Source organism: Astyanax mexicanus, chromosome 1 (genome assembly GCF_023375975.1).
Source record: "Astyanax mexicanus isolate ESR-SI-001 chromosome 1, AstMex3_surface, whole genome shotgun sequence".
Lineage (NCBI taxonomy): Eukaryota > Metazoa > Chordata > Actinopteri > Characiformes > Acestrorhamphidae > Astyanax > Astyanax mexicanus.
Genome location: NC_064408.1, coordinates 109126617 through 109148449, shown reverse-complemented (window position 1 = coordinate 109148449; position 21833 = coordinate 109126617). Strand labels below are relative to the sequence as shown.

General features: G+C 36.0%; 1 protein-coding gene across 6 annotated transcripts in view; it reads left to right on the top strand.

The window, feature by feature from the left end:
* The window catches only part of arhgef1b (Rho guanine nucleotide exchange factor (GEF) 1b), a 74299-nt gene extending 52538 nt beyond the window's left edge, over positions 1-21761 (top strand). For 4 of the 6 annotated variants that reach the window (XM_007232444.4, XM_007232442.4, XM_049464131.1 and 1 more), the window contains 19 exons: positions 1261-1272; positions 3348-3503; positions 4816-5009; positions 6043-6189; positions 6851-6933; positions 7069-7194; positions 7702-7816; positions 8005-8105; positions 9528-9602; positions 9695-9770; positions 10531-10698; positions 10804-10891; positions 12397-12516; positions 12686-12744; positions 13635-13754; positions 13921-14010; positions 15026-15189; positions 15338-15439; positions 16951-21761. In XM_007232444.4, coding sequence (XP_007232506.3) covers positions 1261-1272; positions 3348-3503; positions 4816-5009; positions 6043-6189; positions 6851-6933; positions 7069-7194; positions 7702-7816; positions 8005-8105; positions 9528-9602; positions 9695-9770; positions 10531-10698; positions 10804-10891; positions 12397-12516; positions 12686-12744; positions 13635-13754; positions 13921-14010; positions 15026-15189; positions 15338-15412 — 1969 coding nt within the window. In that variant the 3' untranslated portion in view covers positions 15413-15439; positions 16951-21761. The remainder of the gene's footprint in view (positions 1-1260; positions 1273-3347; positions 3504-4815; positions 5010-6042; positions 6190-6850; positions 6934-7068; positions 7195-7701; positions 7817-8004; positions 8106-9527; positions 9603-9694; positions 9771-10530; positions 10699-10803; positions 10892-12396; positions 12517-12685; positions 12745-13634; positions 13755-13920; positions 14011-15025; positions 15190-15337; positions 15440-16950) is intronic. The other 2 variants (XM_007232443.4, XM_007232445.4) reach the window with 2 other exon arrangements.
* The last annotated feature ends 72 nt before the right edge of the window (positions 21762-21833 follow it).

Genomic DNA, 21833 nt, shown 5'->3' with positions numbered 1-21833 from the left:
TGGACTAGAATAGAAATGCTCCAAAAGGACTGCATTAAAGTCTTTTTATTTTGTCTTCTACTGCAAGTTAAAGAATAGTTTAAGTTTTAATTTCCTGAGCTGGCATGTGACTCTCCTTTTCGTTCAACGTCCAATTTTCTTACTTTTTGTATGAGCAAATCTTATAGTCTGCCCCTTTATGTCAGTTTGTTTAATCAGTTTTTCATATTGTGTATTAAAAACAAAGTTAAGGTTAAGGTGAGCATTTCATACTCTTTACATTGCATTTGGTGTGTAATTGCCTTCAGACTTAAAACAGACTTTAAATCGAGTAACAGAAAGAAAGATTAGGTGGGAATACAGTTTAATAATAATGAAAACAGCTCAGCTCAGTGTTTTATTAAAAGGAGAATAGGCACTGTGCTGTAATATTGGACTGTGCTGTGACTGAGGGAGCGTGGTAAAACTCCTTCAGTGCTGCTGTGTCCATGCTGTGACTGAGGGAGCGTGGTAAAACTCCATCAGCACTTTTGTGTCCCCGCTGTGACTGAGGGAGCGTGGTAAAACTCTCATCAGTGCTGTATCCCTGCTGTGCTTTTTCTGCTGCTGCTGCTGCTGGCAATGCTGGCTATCCTCCCCGTGGACAACAGCCACTGATTTGTCACACTCGAACACTGTTCCTTTATGCCATCTTCTTGTTCCCTCCCTTTACCACAAATCTCTTCTTTATTTGTCTTTGTTCTCCATTTTACAAGCCATTTCCCTTTTTGTCTTGTTTGTTTCTGTTACTTTTTTATTGGAAAGTTTATGGACAGTGTTTGTCTTTTCTAAGGTTTTCCTTTACAGTTGCTTTGCTTCTGTTTGAAACAGGATATATTTTACAACCAATGAAAGAGAAGCATAGACTGCTGCTTAGAGCCTAAAGTGTCCTTATGTGGTAGCACAGCTTTGTTGTATGTGCAAAGAACTTTGATAACTTGGGCTTGTCTGAACATTCACTGATGGCTTCTTCAGTTTGTGGGTTTACCCAGTCGTCTTCGATGTGCGCTCTTGTACGCTGTTTGTCTGGTTCATTTAGAGGAGTTGCTCTCTTCGTTTATGGTTGCTTCGTTGTTGCATTTGTTGCTTTGCTGTCTTCGGATGCAAGATGTTGCTGAATGTTGGCCGGTCGTACTGTAGTCATGTGTGGGCTAGGTTTGGGGAAAGGTGTTAGGTTGTGTCTTTGTCCGTGAAACCTGTTTTTGCTTGTTCTGTAATTCTACACTGTCCCGTATTTTACAGACGGAAGACAAGGTGGGTCTTCACGACTGAGACACGGATATTCTACCAGCTTCAGACTGCTACTGATTCCTTAAACACTCTCATACCAAACCAGAGGAACACATACTACTATTTTTAATAGATTGAATATTTCACTCATCATTTGTTTTAATACTGTTTAGAGCACATTTGCTTTTTTTTGGTGTTAGAGTTAAGTTTAGTGCATCTACAGACACTCCTGAGATTGTGAGTTTTGGTCTTGAAGGTTGGATTTACTTGGTAAAACTCTCATGGAAGTGGCTTGGAGTTAAATGTAACATAATTTCCCATAATTATCTAATACTTAGTTCCATAAAAGTAGCTAATAGAAGTGTAATGTTACACAAAATCCTTAGCTTAATTTGAAACAGCAAAAATTAAGCCGCAAAACTTGAATCTGGCTGTCTATATATTTATATACTATTATTATGAAATAATATGTTAGTACCATGTGTGCAGCTTACATGCACGCACACTATGGGGCATAAAGTTTCACATAGTTTCAGGTTAATATAATTTCAAAGTATTCAAATTTAGTTCAGTTTTACATATTTAAGCTGATGATTTTTCGATTAGTCAGCAATTATTTCTGCCATGTTTTTCCTCTCTAAAAACATAAATATAAAAAATATAATTTATTTGTCTAACTGTTGTTTAGACGTGGGAGGCACTGATATTTAGTAAGTAAATATATAATGTGTTTGGGAACTTTTGAAGACTACGTTGAGTGTAAACTGTGTGAGTGAGCAATTTATCCATCTCTCATTGAGCTTCTGTCTCCACTTTGTGTAATGCAGTACTTTTACAAATTAACGATTGTTCAACATTGAAATTTGTAGTCGACAAATTTAAATAATTAACATTGTCGATTATATCGATTTATCGATACAGCCCTACTACATGGACCCGCCTCTGTAACAGAAATTAGCTTGTAAGTCACTCTGGACAAGAGTGTCAGCTAAATGCTGTAAATGTAAATGTAACTAAGCAGAGCAGAAAGGAAACTTTAATTTACTTTTTGCCTGTTGTGTTCAGTCAATTCTGCAAACTCACTGACTTTAATACCTTTTTTTTTTTTTTTACTTTAAGCATATTTAAAAGGGGGTCTGGGGATGAGGTGATTGCCAGCTATGGGAAAGTTGATTGACAGCTATTGACTGTCTGATCGTGAGCATTCAAGTATTTAATTACAGTAAAAAGCATATTGATGTGCTTACAAATTGCTTTGCTGTTGATTGATTTGCCATTGTGTGGCAATCACATTCTATTTGTACATTTCTAATACAATAATAATTTACTTGCTGTGACCTCTCCTTGTATACTGAAGGCTGACCATAACGGACTGTGATGGTCACATGGCTTCACCTCCCACCTTTATTGAGCATGCTCTGTGCATGCTGTATGCTCATTTTGGCCATATAGTGGCCAGATTGGCATCACAGTGGGAATAAACAGGAATAGGCTATCCTCTCTTATATACACTCTATGGGCTGAGCCAACTAAGTTTATTTAGACCATTTGGACTATACCAAGCACACAGTGAGGAAAAAGTTTTACCAGGTAAAAGCAGCCTAAAACTACAGTCATTCCACGCTAAGAATGAGTCTTGAGATCTGGCTTGTGATTTGTGAAATTTAGTGAGATTTTGAAATTATGGAGCCCAATTACCTGATATTAATGTTTCATAACTTTATGATACACTGAGTTGTTTGGGCGATTGCCTGTTTTAATGTTAGTACTTCAGAAACAAGTGGCTGTTTTGTTTTAGTTTTAGCTGTGATTGTGTTCTGATTGAGAATGATACAGTGAGTGAGGTGGCTGGTATGTTTAGTAATGTTGTTTTTGCTGTATTAATTATTCTAGTATCATCTCTTTTGTCAATTCCTCCATTGTTATCTGTTTTGTTTGTGTTTGAACGATATTCTTCCTTTTTGGGTCCTGGTTTTCTTTTTTCTCTCAATCCTCTTTGCACCCGTCCCCTTCTCCTGTCTTCTCCTGTCTTCATGTTTCCACCTCCCCTCCCCTGTCCTGTCCTGTCCTGTCCTCTACCTCCCATGGTGTGTATTCAGGAGTGTGCGACGCAGTGAGAGTCTGTGTGTGGAAAGGCGTCACTCTCGGCGTGGTGGCTCCGCCCGGGCCAAACAGTCTCGCTCCCGTAGCGACGTGGACCTTCAGTCAGCTGCTACCTCCCACCCCCCCTCACCCTCCCCCCTGACCTCTGTCTTGTAAGACTAACTTGAAAGCACCTTCTCACATATAAAGTGACACATACTCAGCAGTGCTACACCAGTGCATACATACTATATGATATTAGAACATACAGATACAAAACAAATCCTGCAGGTTTCAGAGCTACTACAGTCCACATATACTACAAACCCATCTCAGACAATCACACAGCTTCGATCAGATTACAACTGAAATGATTTTTAAGGCATTTACAACCTAATTAGTAACCATTAATAAACTAATCGTAAACCATTTATAAACCCTTTATAAGGGTAGTCTTATTTCAAAGTAGTACCGTCGTTCTCTAGGGTAGAGATAAAAAAAAATACTTTAGAGAGTAGTGTTTAAACTGTTTTCTTCTCTGTAGATGGAGATATTTTCTAAAACAGAGCAAGGGAATCCTCTATTTTTAAAAGCCTCATTCTATAGTTTTTTCATTCATTTTAAGATGTCTAGTTGTGCTCTCTAGTATGAATGAATGCCATATGAGCCGTTTTTTGGTGAAAATAAGTTGTGTATAGAAAGGTGAAATAGAAAGGTGTTTCTATTTAGCCCTGGCTTTATTTTTTCTGAAGAGAGACAGGAGCTCATTCATACATGCAAACATTTCGCCTCTGATTGGCTGAAAGCACTGCAACAGAGAATGCCTACCTGCCTTTCCCCTACAGTCAGTTTTACAGCTCTAAAACTCAAAGGACAAAATGTTTTCAGAGATACAGCCTTAGTTATAAAGTTATAGCACTCAGAGGACCTATAGTATTTCACAAAGAACAAGAAAAAGTGGATTTTAGTGGAAAGGACACCTTTAAAAATAGCCAGATACATGTGGATGTAGCCTTCATCTATTGGTTTCCTGGGATGGATCTGCCTTTTATTCACTGTCCAAGTATTGACCAAGAATTTTAGATGGCCATTGTAAGCTCTGCCCCAGAAATAGAACAGATACAGATACAGTACTACAATTCCATTTGTGTGTATGATGATGAGTGCATGTAAACTATCTAGCTGTCATACCCTGATTTCGTACTTTTTACTACAAATTGCATGCGGACATGCACCTGACAGTCAATTACTACACAAAAAACATAACCCAAACACACATACATACACACACATTCACAAACATCAGTGTGTTAAATGCTCCCTGGCAGAAAGCAGCACAGCAAGGATTCAGTGACTGAAGCCGTTTACTGCAGACATTAGCTTTACCTAACTGAGTATTTTCTCTCTTTACTACTGTGGCTGTATTCATGCCAGTGTTGAATTCTTGTTGTGTTGTTTTCTAATGTGTTTATTGATTATTTCCAGCGGGGATGCACCTTACATGCAGCCTGAGGGCCCCCTCACAGGATCTGTATCCAGTCCCTTACCTCAGCAGGAGGAGGTGGAGCCCCGCCTCCTGGAACTCGAGCAGGAGCCACCTAGCTGGAGAGAGCTTGCTTCCAGTGAGGTTTTGAACAAACTCAGCAAGAAAGAGATCAAGAGACAGGAAGTCATCAACGGTAAGTGGCTAATCAGGCGGCTATAGAAATTGAAACTTTGAAAGGCTTGGCTGATGTTCATGCATATAAAATAAACAAATCCTGATTATTTAATGAATAAATTAAATAATTCAAAACATTTTTAGCTGTACATTTTTGTTGTTACCTTGGCAAAGCAGCTGCAAAGTTTCTTTTCCTTACACAAAAACAAAAAAAAGGCCCCTATAGGCTCTGATTTGAAGCACCACTATAGTAAGATAAGAATTAAGTGTACGTTTTTTGTGGGGAAACACTGCACTGACTTTAGACTTGATAAAACACAGTGGATCAACACCAGAAGATAACATGGTTTTCCAAACCATCACTGATTGGTGGAAACTTCACACTAGACCTCAAGCAGTTTGGACTGTGTTTCTCCACTCTTCCTTTAGACTCTGATCCCTTGATTTACAAATGAAATGTAAAATTTACTGATGATCAGTGATGGTTTGGAAAGACATGTCACCTGCTGATGCATGGAGAGGGAGCGTTTAGCTGCTATGCTGCTCTTAAATGGAACCAGTTGACGGAGAGTGTTAGAAGAGCTCCAAAACTAAACACTTTTAAATCCATGTTTGATCAGGCTTTAAGCTTAATTTAAAACACTGCAGCTCCTTTCTTTAACAACACTTTTAATCACATTAATTTAGTTAATTTTCCTTCTTTTAAATAAGTTGTTATTTATTCTTTTACATCTTTTTAATTTAACTTCTCTTTGTATTTTCTTAATTTGTAAAGCACTTTGAATGACCGTTTTTAAAAGGTGCTATATAACTTAAACTTGCTTTGACTTGCCTAAAGAGTGTTGATTGCAAAGTGGCAATTTAAATGAAGCTGCCTTAAAATTTGCAACAGGTTTTACAGGTTTTTATAAAAATAATAGCAGTAATAATAGTAATATATAGTTTAAATTGCTAATAAACAGTTCAATACTTTTTTTTACTCTCTCTCTCTCTCTTTCTCTCTCTCTCTCTCTCTCTCTCTCTCTCTCTCTCTTTTCTGATTCCGTTTTCAGAGTTGTTCGCAACAGAGCACGCTCATGTGCGCATGCTGAGCGTCCTCCAGACAGTGTTCTATCGTCCGCTGGAGAGGGAGGCGATAATGTCTTCTGATGATCTAAACGCCATATTCCCAGGCCTGGATGAGATCATAGATGTGCACTGTGAGTCTGTCCTTCAGTCACTTTCTCACTACATCCTGTTTGGTGGAAGTTTACCTAAAACATATGAGTACAAATATGTAACATTGAGCAGAATAGGTGTCTGATAGCTGATGTATCAGAGCTGGGCACCTGGAGCTTTCCTCTGCTACCAGATTAAAAACGGGGGGTGACTGACTTCGCATGTGTCAGAGGAGGAATGTGCTAGTTGGGGGTATTATTACTGACGGATGATTCCATATGAACCAGAACTGAGTACGGTAATTGGGCTTTCAATTTGGGTAGAAATAAGAGTGTAAAAAAAAAAAGAGTTTATTTTATATTGGCAGAATTGTAATGTGAGAATCTTGCATTTAAGTGATTTAAGACTTGCATTAAGTTATTTTCTGGTGTTTAAACCTGACCTGATTAGTTTAAATACAAAACCATTGTTATAATATTAATTTCAATTAATTTGAGTATTTAAACAGCCAATTACAACCCAACTAATCATGACCATTGACATTTTACTACTGGTAAGTAAGGCCAGTAAAGCAATCACTGGTACCAATGGAGACAGTTTGATTTTTAACCATATATTGACTGATATGAAGTATTTTACATGTTATATTCATATTAGTCCATCACTAAATACAGTCTTGTGAATTCTTCTCAATTCTTCTAGATGCTTTCTATGAGAACCTGAAGAAGGTGCGCCAGGAGGATGGGTTTGTGGTCAAAGCCATCAGCACTCCACTGCTGAACAGAGTGAGTACTGTTTTCTGTCTGTCCTCGACTTGAAATACACAAAATAAAGCATATGAAAGTCTTATTATGGATGTACATTGTATAGCATCTGTATTGTTATTAGATTCAATAAACTCCCTCTTTTTCTCATTCCAGTTTCTTGGATCTGAGGGTGACTGGTTCCAGAAGCTCACGGCTCGTTTCTGTAGCCACCAGTCTTGGGCTTTGGATCAAATTAAAAGCAGACAGAAGAAAGATCCTCGCTTCAATGCCTTCATTCTTGTAAGCACAAATAAACATGTTTAAATTATACATCACATTCCAAACAGTGGCTCATATACAGCTCTGGAAAAAAATAAGAGACCACTTAAAAATTATGAGTTTTTGTGATTTTACCAAATTAAAATCTCTGGAATATAGAGGAAGAGGAAGATAGATAATCACAAGCCATCGAACCAAGCTGAACTGCTTGAATTTGTGTACCAGGAGTGGCATAAAGTTATCCCAAAGCAGTGTGTAAGACTGGTGGAGGAGAACATGCCAAGATGAATGAAAACTGTGATTAAAAACCAGGGTTATTCCACCAAATATTGATTTCTGAACTAAAATCAGAGAAACTGATTCAGAAACTGATATGGTCTCTTAATTTGTTCCAGAGCTGTATGTATGGAATCAATGAATGGCTTTATATGAAGCTATATCTAAATTAACTATTATCTCTCACTTTAATCACTTATATCTCACTAAAAGCTAATATCTAATCTAATCTAATGCTGCTTGTGTTTGTAGGATGCAGAGAGTAAGCCTCAGTGCAGGAGATTACAGCTGAAAGACATCATTCCTACTGAGATGCAAAGACTGACAAAGTACCCCCTCCTGCTGGAGAATATTGCCAAGAGCACAGGTGAGGTGCATGACCAGCTCAAACTGGTTAATGTGGTTGTCCAGTTTAAATGTTGAAATATTGGCATAAGAAATGTTTTTTGCAGAGTTTGTTAGCTGGTCTACAAGCAGGATTAACCTGATCAAGCTCAACAGCCAGTGGTTGTACAGTTTGTACAAGTTAAGCTCATCCTGTGGTTGCTTCTACAGAGGACAATACAGAGAAACAGAACGTCCAGCAGGCTGCTGACTGCTGTCGTAAGATCCTAAACCATGTTAACGATGAGGTGAAACATATGGAGAATTTACTGGTGAGTGAAATGCATTTTAATACAAGTTGAATCTTAAAGTGGTCTGATTAATGAACTGAAATGATTATATTAATGATCTGAGACCAGTTTAATAATGTGCATTTAAACATGTTTAGTTCTTTATTTGATAAACTAGCTACAGACTGACATTGAATTTTGCCTGGATGAGAAACGGTTTGGAGTTTGGGGTTCAAAACAAAAGTGTCAAAAGTATCCATATTCATTACTTGGTTTGAAGTTTAGATACTGGAATTTGAAATACTTCTGTAAACCATGAAGCATCAACTCAAGCTTTTTACTCCAGTAAATATGTAAAATTACTGGTTTCAAATGTAATTAAAGTATAAAAGTAAAAGTAATGTAAGGAAAAAAATTCCATTAAGGACAAAAGCTTAGGCCACGCCACAGGGGCCTGTAGTGAACTATATGTATTGATTTATTTATTTTACTTAACTATCTGCTATTAAATATTCAAGGATTCAAGGAGATTTTATTGTCATTCGCATCTTATGTGGTACATGAGGTGGAACGAAGTTGTGATCTCACGATCCAGTTTACACCCAGGAGCTGTTATTAAATAGATATATAGATAAAAGTACAATAAAGGAATACAATAAAAATAGAATATACAAAATAGTTAAAGATAAATACCCCAATGAAATAAATAGAAAGAGTAGACAGGTTGCAACAACAAGTCCAGAGTGCAAATGTGCTATAGCAGCATGAAATGAATTAGAGCAGTAGAAAATAAAGTGTCTCAGTGCGGGTAAAGTGACCATGTTTGTAAACAGTAAACAGTAATTTGTCCTTGTGTGTCAGTGCAGTGTGTTGTTAAGTGGAGTTTAAGAGTCTTACAGCTTCCGGAATGAAGCTGTTTCTCAGTCTGGTTGTTTTGCACTTGATGCTCCGCAGCCTCCGTCCTGAGGGAAGCGGGACAAAAAGTGCATGTGCTGGGTGGGTGGGATCCTTCCTGATGCAGGTGGCCCTCTTCCTGCATCTGGAGGTGTAGATGTCCATGGTGCTGGGGAAGCTGACTCCAACAATCCTCTGTTATATTATATTATCTGTTATATATCTGTTATATATAAATATTGTTATAATGTTATTATAAACATTAACTGTGAAAGACAATTTATTTCCATATGTTTTTCTTTGGCTTGTTCCATAGCTTTGTATACATAATTATATATAGTACCTGTATTAGTTACAATTTAATGTTGAAAATAGTGTTTAAAATATTTCTGTTTCTATTTTATATCCAAATAAATATATAATAATTCAAAATAAAAGTTAGTCCGAATGGTAATTTGTGTTTACTCTTTATTCTGTCTTATTCTTTTTTTTTTTGTTTATATCATATTTTATTATCGCTTTATTATCTAACTTTTCCTTTTTTTTCTCTCTTTTTCTTCTTGTTGTCAGACATTAAGAGATTATCAGCGCAGACTGGATACTTCAGGACTGAAGCCCAGCAATGAGCTCTTCTTAGAGTATAAGGTAAGAGAACTTATAAACTCTGTCAGTACTTTGTCAAGGTGTAAATGATAAAGTTGCTGATTGATCTTTAACAAATTCTGTCATTCTTTCAGAATTTTGATCTTACCACAAGAAGGATGCTCTACGAGGGGCCACTGATCTGGAGAGTGACTAAGGAGAAAGCTATAGGTAACTTCTTTTGCCCCTTATCTTAATCCTAGTGTATTTAAGTAAATACATGTTTTAACCTTGTTTGATTTCCTTGGACTTGAGATCAGCAAAATAATTTCCTGTTTGTGTTTTAGTTTTTGTGTTTCTAATAAAAAAGGGTATTTCTTAGTTTTTAAGAATTCTAATGAATACTTCCTCTTGCTAAAACTCATTTAAAATTCTATTGCCTTAAGGCCCAATTCCATTTGTCTTTTGTATCCTTGTTTTCCAGTACAACCCTTTTCCTTAGAACAGAGTTACAAAAGAAAGGTGTGAAATTCTCTCCTTAACACATTGTATGACTTCAGAAAGAATGTTTTTTAGAGGCACACTCAAAACTATGAGAATCACTGGCAAGATAGAGGCACAAGCGACTTTGTTTTAAAAAAAAGTTGATAACCACTATGTTACCATAGTTTTAATGCTTTATATTTCTTCATAACAAACATAGAAAGAAATCATTTTTAGAGGCAGAGCCTGTAGCATTTAAGGTGGAAAGAAAAAATAAAATGATGTAAAAGTTAATGAAAGCTAAACAGAGGGGTAGAGCCGAGGGGTGAAATGGAATTGGGCTTAAAGATTTCAAATTTAGATTTCAAACATTTTTCTCTCTTGCAAAGTCCTACACAGATCAGCTAGCTGTGAAATAATAGTCCAGTCGTATGAAAAAGTAGATTTTTTTGATGAAGCGTGTGTTATTGTGTGGTTTATGTGTTTGTGTATCTGTGTGTGTGTTTAGACGTGCAGGGTGTGCTGCTGGGAGACATGCTGGTTTTGCTGCAGAAGCAGGATGATAAGATGCTATTGAAATGTCAGAGTAAAAGCATCATCGCTGCTGAAGTAGGCAAACAGATGCTGAGCCCCATCATTAAGCTTGACTCGGCGTTCCTCCGTGAAGTGGCCACAGGTGAGTGTTTTGAGTGTGTTTCCTGAGGGAAGGTGCTTGCACACTGTTTGCACAGTGCTGTATTTGTATGTGTTCACTTATTTTTGCTTTTTTCTTCTCCTTAAGATCGAAAAGCGTTCTATGTGATCTTCACCTGGGACAGTGGAGCACAGATCTATGAGCTCGTGGCCCAGTCTGTGGCAGAGAGGAAAACGTGAGCATTTAACATTTAAATAGTCTACAGCGTATGGCCAAACTTTTTATTGCAGTATAATTCTTAATTATGTTTAGAATTATTAAACTGTACAATATAACTCATCAACACGAACAATATAAAAGTCACACAAAAACTGCAGAAAATACCCACAACAAATGTCTGTATCTACAAGCTTCTTAAAAATGAAATTTTATTTCATATAATGCACCCGGTAATTAATGTAAGTCAGTGGAATATGCAAATGAATAGTGAAATATGTTTAAAACCCATATAATAACCATACAATCATTAAAACATTTTCTATTATGATATACAGTATATTCATTTTGAGTTATATTCCAGCCTTCCTACAAAGTATAAATAATCTAGAGGAATGGTTTAGTAAAAAAGTTACAAAATTGTCCCCTTAAGTCAGACATAGTTAGTCAGGCTGCCAAGGTCCCTGCAGGTCTACAAGTCTGCAGTCTTTGTGGTGACAGACTTAATATGTATTTGAGGCAAGGCTGCCCTTTTTTATAGTAATTTGAAACAAAAATAACACGATAACAATATATTGGGGACGATATATCATTGCACAAATTATTGCGATAAACGATATTGTTATTTTAAGACAAGTTAAATGCCACTAATATAAAAGAATAAAATTCAGAATAGAATAGCAAAGCATTTTCTATGAATCATTGTTTGGGACATATAAAGCCAATCTTTCTTCATCCTACTGCCGTCCATCCTTACTGTGTGTATGGAGTAGGGGTGGGCGATATGGCCCTAAAATAATATCACAATATTTCATGGTATTTTCGCGATAACGATACTCTTGGCGATATGACAAAATACTGAATTTAAAAAATATTTCAAGAATATACTTCTGCACCAAAATGAATATTAAATTTTCTTATTGCATACACAATGATATGGCACACCCCTAACTGAGATTTAAAAAAATACAAGAAATTAATCAGTAACATTAATTTGCAACAGAAGTCAATGATCCAGAATGTCATGGTACTAATAATGTGCTCTGCATATCTCCATATATCCAGAATTAATGTAAAATAAATGATACTGGACAGATATAATCTGACTCTAGTAGATACTGTATATAATGGGAAATGAGAACAGTGTGAATTTTTCTTTTGCTAAAAACTGAAAAAAGTAGCACCCTGATGTGATATGGCACGATATTTCAGGGTATAATATTGTACACGACATTACGACACATAAAAATAAACACAATAGACGATATCACCATTATCAAATATTATTGAGGTCATGTAAATTTATTGCACGATAAGTCGATAATGTAATTATCGTGACAGGTCTAGAAACAAACTTTTAAACCCAAACAAATATTGTCTGATTAAAAAGCATTTGGGTTTTTTTGTCTATTATTTAACTAAAGTCTACAGTCAGGTTGTGTCATTGAGGAGTAAGTTACCCAGTTCACATTCAGAACTTATAACTTGTCAGAAGTTACAGCTCACAGCTTCTGTGCCTTTTAGGTGGAACGAAATGATAAAGTCAGCGATTGATGAGTTAAAGAAGAATGGCGGCTCCACCTTGGAGAGAGCGAGACCAGGCAGCATTCCCAAAGAAAGCAGCGGGATACCTTATAACCCTATGTAAGTGTCAGCGTGTGTGGAGTGTGGTGTGTTTGCAAACTAACAAACTGTGTTTGCAGTGACAGCAATAATATATATTTTTATATACTATGATTCTAAAAAAACTTTAAAGAAACATTTAAGAAATTATGGCTCATTACTTCTTTTCTCACGTCTTTTAATTCTGTAGGATGCAGGCTCCTCTCAGCCCCACTGAGAATGGAGCAGACCCACTGAAGAATAGCGCTGGTAAGATTTGAGCTCATTTGTTAATGCCCTAACTTGTAGCTAGCTAAGCCCATTGCACGGTTCGAGCTGTCTGTATGTTTTTGATTTAAACAGGGCGAGATATTGACAGCCTCACAGACAGTGATGTCAGTAACGCGTTACAACTAAATCTGACCCTTTTTTCAGTAACGAGTAATCTAACGTGTTACTATTTCCAATCCAGTAATCAGATTAAAGTTACTTATCCAAGTCACTGTGCATTACTCTCTCTCTCTCCACCTCTCTCTCACACTCACAGACACTCAGACACACACACAGAGGTTTGTGAAGCTTCTGTTAATGAGGTACAACCATTGGTTTACTCACCCCACTCCACTGTTTCACTCCTTAACATGTGATTACAAAATAAAACAAGGCCAAAGTAACAAAAGCACACATGATGTCAGCCTAGACCATATACACGGTTTTGTTTTATAAAACCACTCCTTGCTGCCCTGCTGAGAACAACAGGTTCAATATTGAGATTTACAGTGTTTAATATATCAGGTCAAGAAAGACTTTCTTTATTTTATATTTTTTATAAAAACAAGTATTTATGTTTAGTGAAACCAAGAAAGAACATATTTTATTTTTTATAATAATATTTATTTTATATAATATTTTTCAGGAAATAGTTCAACTTTAAATGTCTTGCTGTTAAAATGCATTTTCCAGGGAGTATTGGCAAAACTGGTTATAATATTTATGTTAAGGCAGCGGGAGGTGGTGTCTGCAGCTGCTGAAAGTAACTAATAAAGTAACTTAGTTACTTTTAAAATCAAGTAATCCATAAAGTAACTAAGTTACTTTTTAAAGGAGTATTCAGTAATCGGATTACTTTGTCAAAGTAACTATACCATCATTGCTCACAGATGAGAAGAGTCGGCACTCTCAGCCCTCAGTGATTGACTACCTTTCTGCAAACGGATTTGATCCTCTCGGACACAGCAACGCCCCTCCAGAGAGGTCAGCTCCTGGAGCTCTGGAGGAAGGTCAGTAACGGGTGTTTTTAGAACTATGATGTTTCAGAATTCTTCTCTTAATGTATGCCCCTAAACATTCGTTCTTCTTCTTCTAAGCATTACATGTTCAGTATTGTTGTTTTTAGCAGTAGTCTGTGATCGCATGTAAAGTTGTCATGTGACGCTGTTTCCACAGTGATGTCTTTGAAGAGGCTACTGGTCAGAAGCATCAGTGTATCTGATGAGCTCCACCCAGAGAAGGAAAATGATGGAAGTCAGTTATTAGGTATCAACATTTTCATTTGTAAAATGTATGTGTAAGATATGATGAGTAGTGATAAACAAGCAACAGATCCTGAAATATACTATAATGAGATCAGCAGGTCTCTCACATGAGCTATTTTTGTTTGGAAGATATGCAGTAATTTTTAATCTTTATTGAACATATGGGTGCACTTAATACACCACCCAAATAATACCTGCTCTATAGTTATCCTGTAGGATCCTGACCATTGAAGATAGTAAAGCATGCAGAGAAACAGATTAGAGGACTTCAGTCTGTAATTCTAAAACTACAAAGTGCCCTATATGACCAGTATAGCTGAAAAATTGATCATGGGCATAGAAACAAGGAAGTGGTCGTAATGTTATGCTTGATTTATGTATTCTCCCAGAAATAACTGTATTAACATTTAAAGACCTTTTTGCCATTTATGTAGTGTTAAATCAATAACCTAATTATGCATTTTACAATTACACTATTTTTTAAAGAGCAATTACCTTTTTTCAATGAACAGATTTGTAATAGTAATGTAAACTATTTTAAACTTACTATAAAAAATATAAATAAAATTAAAACACTGTCCACATGATTGAGTTCTTCTCACTAAGACGAACAAATGTCCAAATATTATGTGGAAAATTGTAATTATAAATAACTTGCAATAACTTACTGAATTAGTTTCTGATTGTGCTATTTATAGGTATATGTTTGATTAAACATTTCTCCCAAATTCCAAATAAAAATATTGTCATTTAGAGCATTTATTTGTAGAAAATGAGAAATGGCTGAAATAACAAAAAAAGCAGAGATTTCAGACCTTAAATAATGCAAAGAAAGTTTTAAGAGTTCAGAAATCAATATTTGGTGGAATAATCCTGGTTTTTAATCACAGTTTTCCTGCATCTTGGCATGTTCTCCTCCACCAGTCTTACACACTGCTTTTGGATAACTTTATGCCACTCCAGGTGCAAAAATTCAATTTCATTTTACTGAGTGTGTTTGGTGTGTGTTTTGTCAGTTGAGGAGCACAGCACAGAGGGCCAGGAGGCAGGAGTGCAGGATGAAAAGGTGAAAGGAGAGGACGATGGAGGGATTTCTGCTCCTCTAGTGCTCTCAAACGAGAGTTTGGAGGAGGTCCGGAGGAAACTGGGTAGTCTGGAAGACAAACTAAAGAGACTACAGGTAAGGATGAGAAAAGACAGAGAATATACAGTCTAGAAATGAGCTAAAATCAACCTAGTAAAGATTGTTTTATATGAGTTTTAAAGAGGTTATTAGATAAATCAGACGATGAGCTCATCTAGTGTATGTCTGTGTTTGGTATTTGCAGAATGTGGAGGAGGAGTATCACAGACTGCAAGAAGCGCTGGCTAAATTCACCATTCAAAGAGGCAGCTACAACTGAGTGCCATCCCTACCTGCTGGTCATCAGGTGATATTACAAGAGGGAAACAAAATTTGTGTCCAAATAGTTTTATTTTGTATGAATTTAAATCATATATACAATTATCATTATTTTAATACCCAAGACACATTCAGGTTCACTGGTTATAATGACTATATTTGCATTTTAAAATCATTTTCTACAATTAAACAGCTTACATAAAAAAAACTTGGAATAAAAGTTTTTTTTTTTTTTTTTTTGCAGCTAATGTGTTTAATCAGGTGTGTAAAAATGTATACATTTATTAAATACTTTAAATTATACAAAAAAAGGTTAAACATTTGTAAACTTCTTATTTGTATACTGTTTATTTGAAAAATTACTTATTTTAAATAAGAATCAAACCAGTCAATCAATCAACCTTTATTTTCACTCGGGAAAAACATTGAGGGTGACCCTCATTTACAATGTTGTCGAGCATTTATAACATCAAAGGGATTGAAAACATTTAATAATAAATTTGAAATAATAAGAAATAAAATAGTAAAAAATATTTTAAAAATTAAAATAAGTACTAATTTTAACTCAACTTTTAATATATATAAATAAAATATATATGTAAAACAGAACAAAACAAATTTGACACATAAAAAGTAAAAAATGTATAAAATATAAAATAAGTAAAAAGATAATAGTAAAAGTAAAGTAAAATGTTAAGAATGAAAAGAAATGATTAAATTAATAATATAAAATATTAGAGTAAAAAAAATAAAAGTAATAATAAATTAATAAAAATAAAACAATCACAGGCTTTCTGATGGTGATTATAAACTTAAAGTTTAAAATGATTCAGTTATTCCAGCGAGCTTCAGTGATTCCTGTAGTGAATTCCAGTTCGCTGGTGCTCTGTAGCTAAAAGCAGATTTTTCCAGTTCACTAAAAACTCTTGGTACCTGGGCGCCGAGTGGCCCAGCGGTCTAATGCGCTGCCACAATGAGCGGGAGGTCGCAGGTTTGAACCCCCGCTCATGCAGCTTTGCCATCAAGCTGCCGGTGCTTAGAGGGAGCAAAATTGGCTCTGCTCCCTCTGGGGTGGGTAGATGGCGCTCTCTCCCCATCACAGGTGGCGCTGGGCGGCACGAGGCGTCTGTGTGCGGATGAATCGGAACCTGGCCGCTGTGCTTTCCTCCGAGCGCGCTAGCTGCTCAGGCAATGATTCATCCACAGCAGCTCGAAAAAAAGGGGGGAGTGACTTCACACGTGTCGGAGGAGGCGTGTGCTTGTCCGCATCCTCCGAAGGTCACGGGCGTCACCGGTGATGGGGACGCACAAAGGGGTGGGACAATTGGATATCCAAATTGGGAGAAAATGGGGAAAAATCAGAAAAAAAAAAACTCTTGGTACCTGACAGGTGCCATAATAACTAAAAAGTCTTAAAAATGCTTCATAAAAACAAAAACACAAAATGATAAACCAATCACAGTAGATTTGAGTAAAATGAACAGATTACTTATTATTTGCCTGCGACTTATAGCATATTCTTTTCATCTGTCTCCACAGATCACTGTATGTGCTGGAGTGAGGAGTTAGAGTTCCTTCTGAGAAATCCCTTCATTGATGATGTTTGCTGCCTGGATTTTCCTGTTTGCTCTGCTATCCGTGCTCACCTCCTCCCCATCGACTGTATGCCTCAACACTGTGATGTGGTGAAAAGCTGAAAGGCTTCAAGTGTCGGAAGTACTCGTGCATGTGTATTTTTATGTGTAAATGCATGTGTTTTAAAGGAGGGGATTGGATCAGATATTATTTATGCCCCCAAATTTTAAACTCCCACAGAGAATTTTTTTTTTTTTTTAACTGCACTTGCACTCACCCATACACGTTTATTTACTCGCAGACCATCCTCTGTGCCAATCAATTTTTTTTTTATGTTTAATATTAGTTATATAGTGAAATATGTAGAGGCAAAGGGATATCTCTACTTAAAGAAATGAATGTGATTAATGTTTAATGCAGAATTCATGGCTCAAACCTTTATTGTCGTGAAGCGAGCTGAAACAGAAATTCATAAAATTGATAGTATAAGGTTGATTTTAACGCTCAGTTAAGCACATTTTCCACATTTTCTTTAAGAAACTTAAAACTCTCTTATAATATCAGCCCACATTTGGCTACTGGTGAAAGTAAGTCCACAAGTTTTATGTTGTTTTAATAAATGGAAAATGTCTGCTACTGATAATTTAGATCCCTTTTAAACAATTAATAACATATTTTGCACAGATTTTTGCTTTTCCTGCTCAAGCACACCTTACTCAACCTGCCGATTCACAATTGCCAATAGAAGGTCTGTTAGGCTACTTTCAGACTGCTGGCAAATTAGATTTGTTTATCAAATTAGATCTGTTGAGATTACTTTTCACACTGATATTCAGTGATCAGATCAGATTTGTACATCCGGTTATCATCTGTATCCTATCAGTCACTCTGAATTTGATGAGGTTGTTTGTCAAGAAAATGCATTGAAATCCTGTTTGAAGGGACAGAGCGTCCAGACAAAGATGCATCTATACAAATCTGACTGTAATCGCGTTTAAAACCACGCGGTTTGGAACCTGTGCTACGTTACAAAAATCAGACTTGATTTATGTTTTCTGGCTGATCAGAATATCAAAACTCAAAATGGGAAAAAGTCTAGATAGGCCACAAAATCAGAGGTTGATTTGAGGTGGCAGTCTAAACACAGCCTTTTAGAGCAGGGAAATCAGTAAACTGTGCTGCAGCAGTCCTTTATTGTGCATATTTACTCAGATCCATGACTCCGTTTGAGACTCTGCCTTTACAGAAAAGCCTTTGAGTGCATTTGAGTGAGAAAGAAGAGGAATAGAAAGTAGGTTTTATTGATGGAGAGATGAGGAACTGAAAATAGATGGACACTGTAGGTTAACTGGAGGAGTGGAACTGGAGCGGTGACTCCTCCAAAGTTTGCTTTGATATACCCATACAATGGCGAGATATTAATATTATTATAGTAATAGTAATATAATATTAAATAATGCAGTTATAGCTTCCAATAGACTTCAGGCATGTAGAATAACGGACACTCACAGCTGTTGTTTTATTGGATGTTTTGTGCAGCAGTTACACACATCCACTGTGGTTGGAGGTCACATGTCCTCAGAGCGCATGCAGGGGTTCAGGTCCTAACATTCCGTCGGCGGCACTGTTTGTTTGGAGACCGTTGCAGAAAGTTTAAGGGGTGGTTTTGTTACATGCTTTTTATACATACACATTTTTGTCAGGTCAGATACACAGCGACTGTATGATCGTTCTTTCTGTATCTCTCTATTTTTATGATTGTAATTATTGCGTTGTTTTCAGATTTGTAGTTTAGTTTTAAAAGGTAGTCTTGAAAATTTGCAGGACCAAAGAGATGTAATCAGCTTAATCAGGTGGATATATTCCTTAATTATTCAGTATTTATAAGCATAATATTGGCTGTAATTGTCAGTGGCTAATTTACATGCTGTTCCCAAACCCTGAATGCAAATGTATGTGAGAATACATAATATATATATATAAAAAGATATATATAGAAGAATAGTATAGTCTATACAGTATATGAACAAGGACTGATCTGCCATAACATTGAAACCACTCAGAGGAAAAGAGCATTGAAGTAACATTGATTATTGAGTTACATTGGCACATGTCAAGGAAGAGGAACTATACAGTCAGTTTCTGAAGATGTGTTGAAAGCTGAAAAAAGGTCAGTTGTAAGAATCTAAAGCACTTTGACAAGAACCTATTTGAGATGAATCCGAGCATCTCTAAAACGTTAGAAAGGTCTTGTGAGTTTTTTTCAAGAATTAAACTTATAGAACCTATGAAAAGGGGTCTAAGAAAGGACAAATTACTGAATAATACATGCTGGCTATAGGGTTTACAGTCAGGGCTCTTTCAGCAACACAAGAGGGATTTATACAATATTAGGCATGTGGTTTCAATGTTATGGCTGGTCGAGTTATAAATCAGAATATATAAAGATTTATATGATAGTAATATTTAGGATTAGCCTTAAGTAAGTATTGTTTGCTTGGTCCTATATTAATAATTTGCCTTAAATGGACCATCAAGTCTTTGCCAATAAAGCTGACCTATTGACCGATCCAGTACAGTACAAATAGGGAAATTCCTTTTCAAGTAAATGAGCTTCAGATATCAGAATATTAGGACCACCTCCACATTTCTACATTCATTGTCCCTCTGATCAGCTCCTCTAAACATATAGGAGTATTATGTATACTTTCTTAGCATCACTGTAGTGTTGAGAAGGATATCTGCTTCATGGTGGTGCTGTGGTTTCCTTAGCATTGAAGAACAGGGTGAAAGGAGAATAATAAATACTGTAATGCAAAAAATCAGATTACAGAGCTAAAGTCTGTAACTATAGAATTACAAAGTGCTCCTATATGCTCAGTGGAGCTGATGGAATTAATTTTGAGTGTAGAAACAATGAGGATGTTATAATATTGTGAGTATAAATTCCTATCCAGAAAGGATTAGTATCACACTTCTACTCCGTGATAAAACGTTTGCATCTGCACAGCAATTGAAGAAACAGGAGGATCAGTGAGTTGTTTTTTTTTTTTTTTTTTGGCCTACTCAGTCACATGACATTACGTTCAGTAGCTCCTCCATTTCCACTTGCTGTTGTGTTTATGCAGATATTCAGGAAAATGCACGCCCAAAGTGTAATTACGGTGGATTTTTAGTGGAAAATAGCTATTTTATTAAATGCGAGGTGATGAAACTCAGACATCTCAAAATTATCTTATGAGTTCAGCGAAAAACAGTAATTCATCCTACAACACACAGAAAAACACAGATGGTTGTTCTGGACAGGAATAAAATCACAGAGGACCCCCATAAAAGAGAAAATTACCCCAGGACCCAGATAAAGAAAAAAAATCTTAGGTCTAAAATGTAAAACATAAGGTTTTCCATACTGCCCTCTGGTGGAGTGATTAAAATCTAGCTATACTGTTTATCTGCTGAGCTGTGTGCTATTATGGCCTTTTAGCACAGTTGGATTTTGGTGACCTTTCAGTGAAGCTTGTCTAACTGTAACAAGAACACAAGCCTCATAGTTTGTTCTCATCGCTGGCTGTTTCACCTGTACTGTTACTAGTCATTGTAATGACCATATATATATATATATATATATATATATATATATATATATATATATATATATATATATATATATATATATATATATATAAATATAAATTATATATATGAATATATATATATATAGTATATTTGCATTGCAATGGCCACTCTTTCTGATTTAAAGAATTTGTTTTAAAGGATCATTCATGCAACAAATATGCTTGTTATCTTAGGGTAATTAGCAAAGTAGATGAAATGGATTGTGGTGTAATTATGTTGCTGAATCTTTTGAAATACAGATCTATACTGTAGTGCAGTTCTCCATCCTTTTATTATCAAGTGTTTTACAGTAACTGCAAACAAAATGGGTTGTGGGGATTGGGAACTTTTTAAGCATTTAATTGAAAATGTGCGTTACAGTGAATAACCATGCATTGCCTTCATGTAAGAGGGAGTCAGAGAGAAAGAACTCCCTTGATCTAGACTATATAAAGAAATCCTGACCTGTAGAATAAATATGTGGAAGGTCGAGCATCTTAGAGGATCTTAAAGACTTGCTATTACACTTTTTCAGATGAAAAAGAGAGAATTCAGTGATGTTTCTTTCTTTCTTACTCCACAACATGCTTTTATCTAGCCAAGATACGCACACCAACACACACATATACACACACACACACACTCTTATTGATATGTATGAATCTATTTATAATGCAGGGTGGCTCATGCTGAATTTTTTTCTTTTTTTTTTCTTTATTCTGTCTCAAGGGCTGACTAGTGAACCTAGTGGTGCTCTTCCTCTTTTTCATCATCAGCAGATGTTTCAGTTCCACATCTGCAGGGTGTTTTGCCTGCCATGTATCCACCCCCACCCAAATTTAAGCCCTCACAAGCTTCACAAATTAGCAAAGCATTTGTTGTAACATTTTATATAATGCAGTTTTAGAGTCACATTGGTTTTAGCCACATTTTCTGCTTCTTTCACATAAATGCTGTGTACATTTTCTTTGTGACAATTATGTAAAATTGTCGCTCATCCCTCTGCTGTCAATCTTTAGAAATGATTATGCAAGAACTATTCTGTGTATTTGGGCTTTTCATTTTATTATGTAAGATACTTTAATGGAATTGAGGTACTTTTTTATTATTACTGTAATTTCCCTTTTTTTTTTTTTTTAAATAAATGATTTAAAACAGCAGTTTGTCTTTAAATTATGATGTGTGCGTGTGTTTATAATATGCTTTCACATATACTGACAATGCAAAACTGT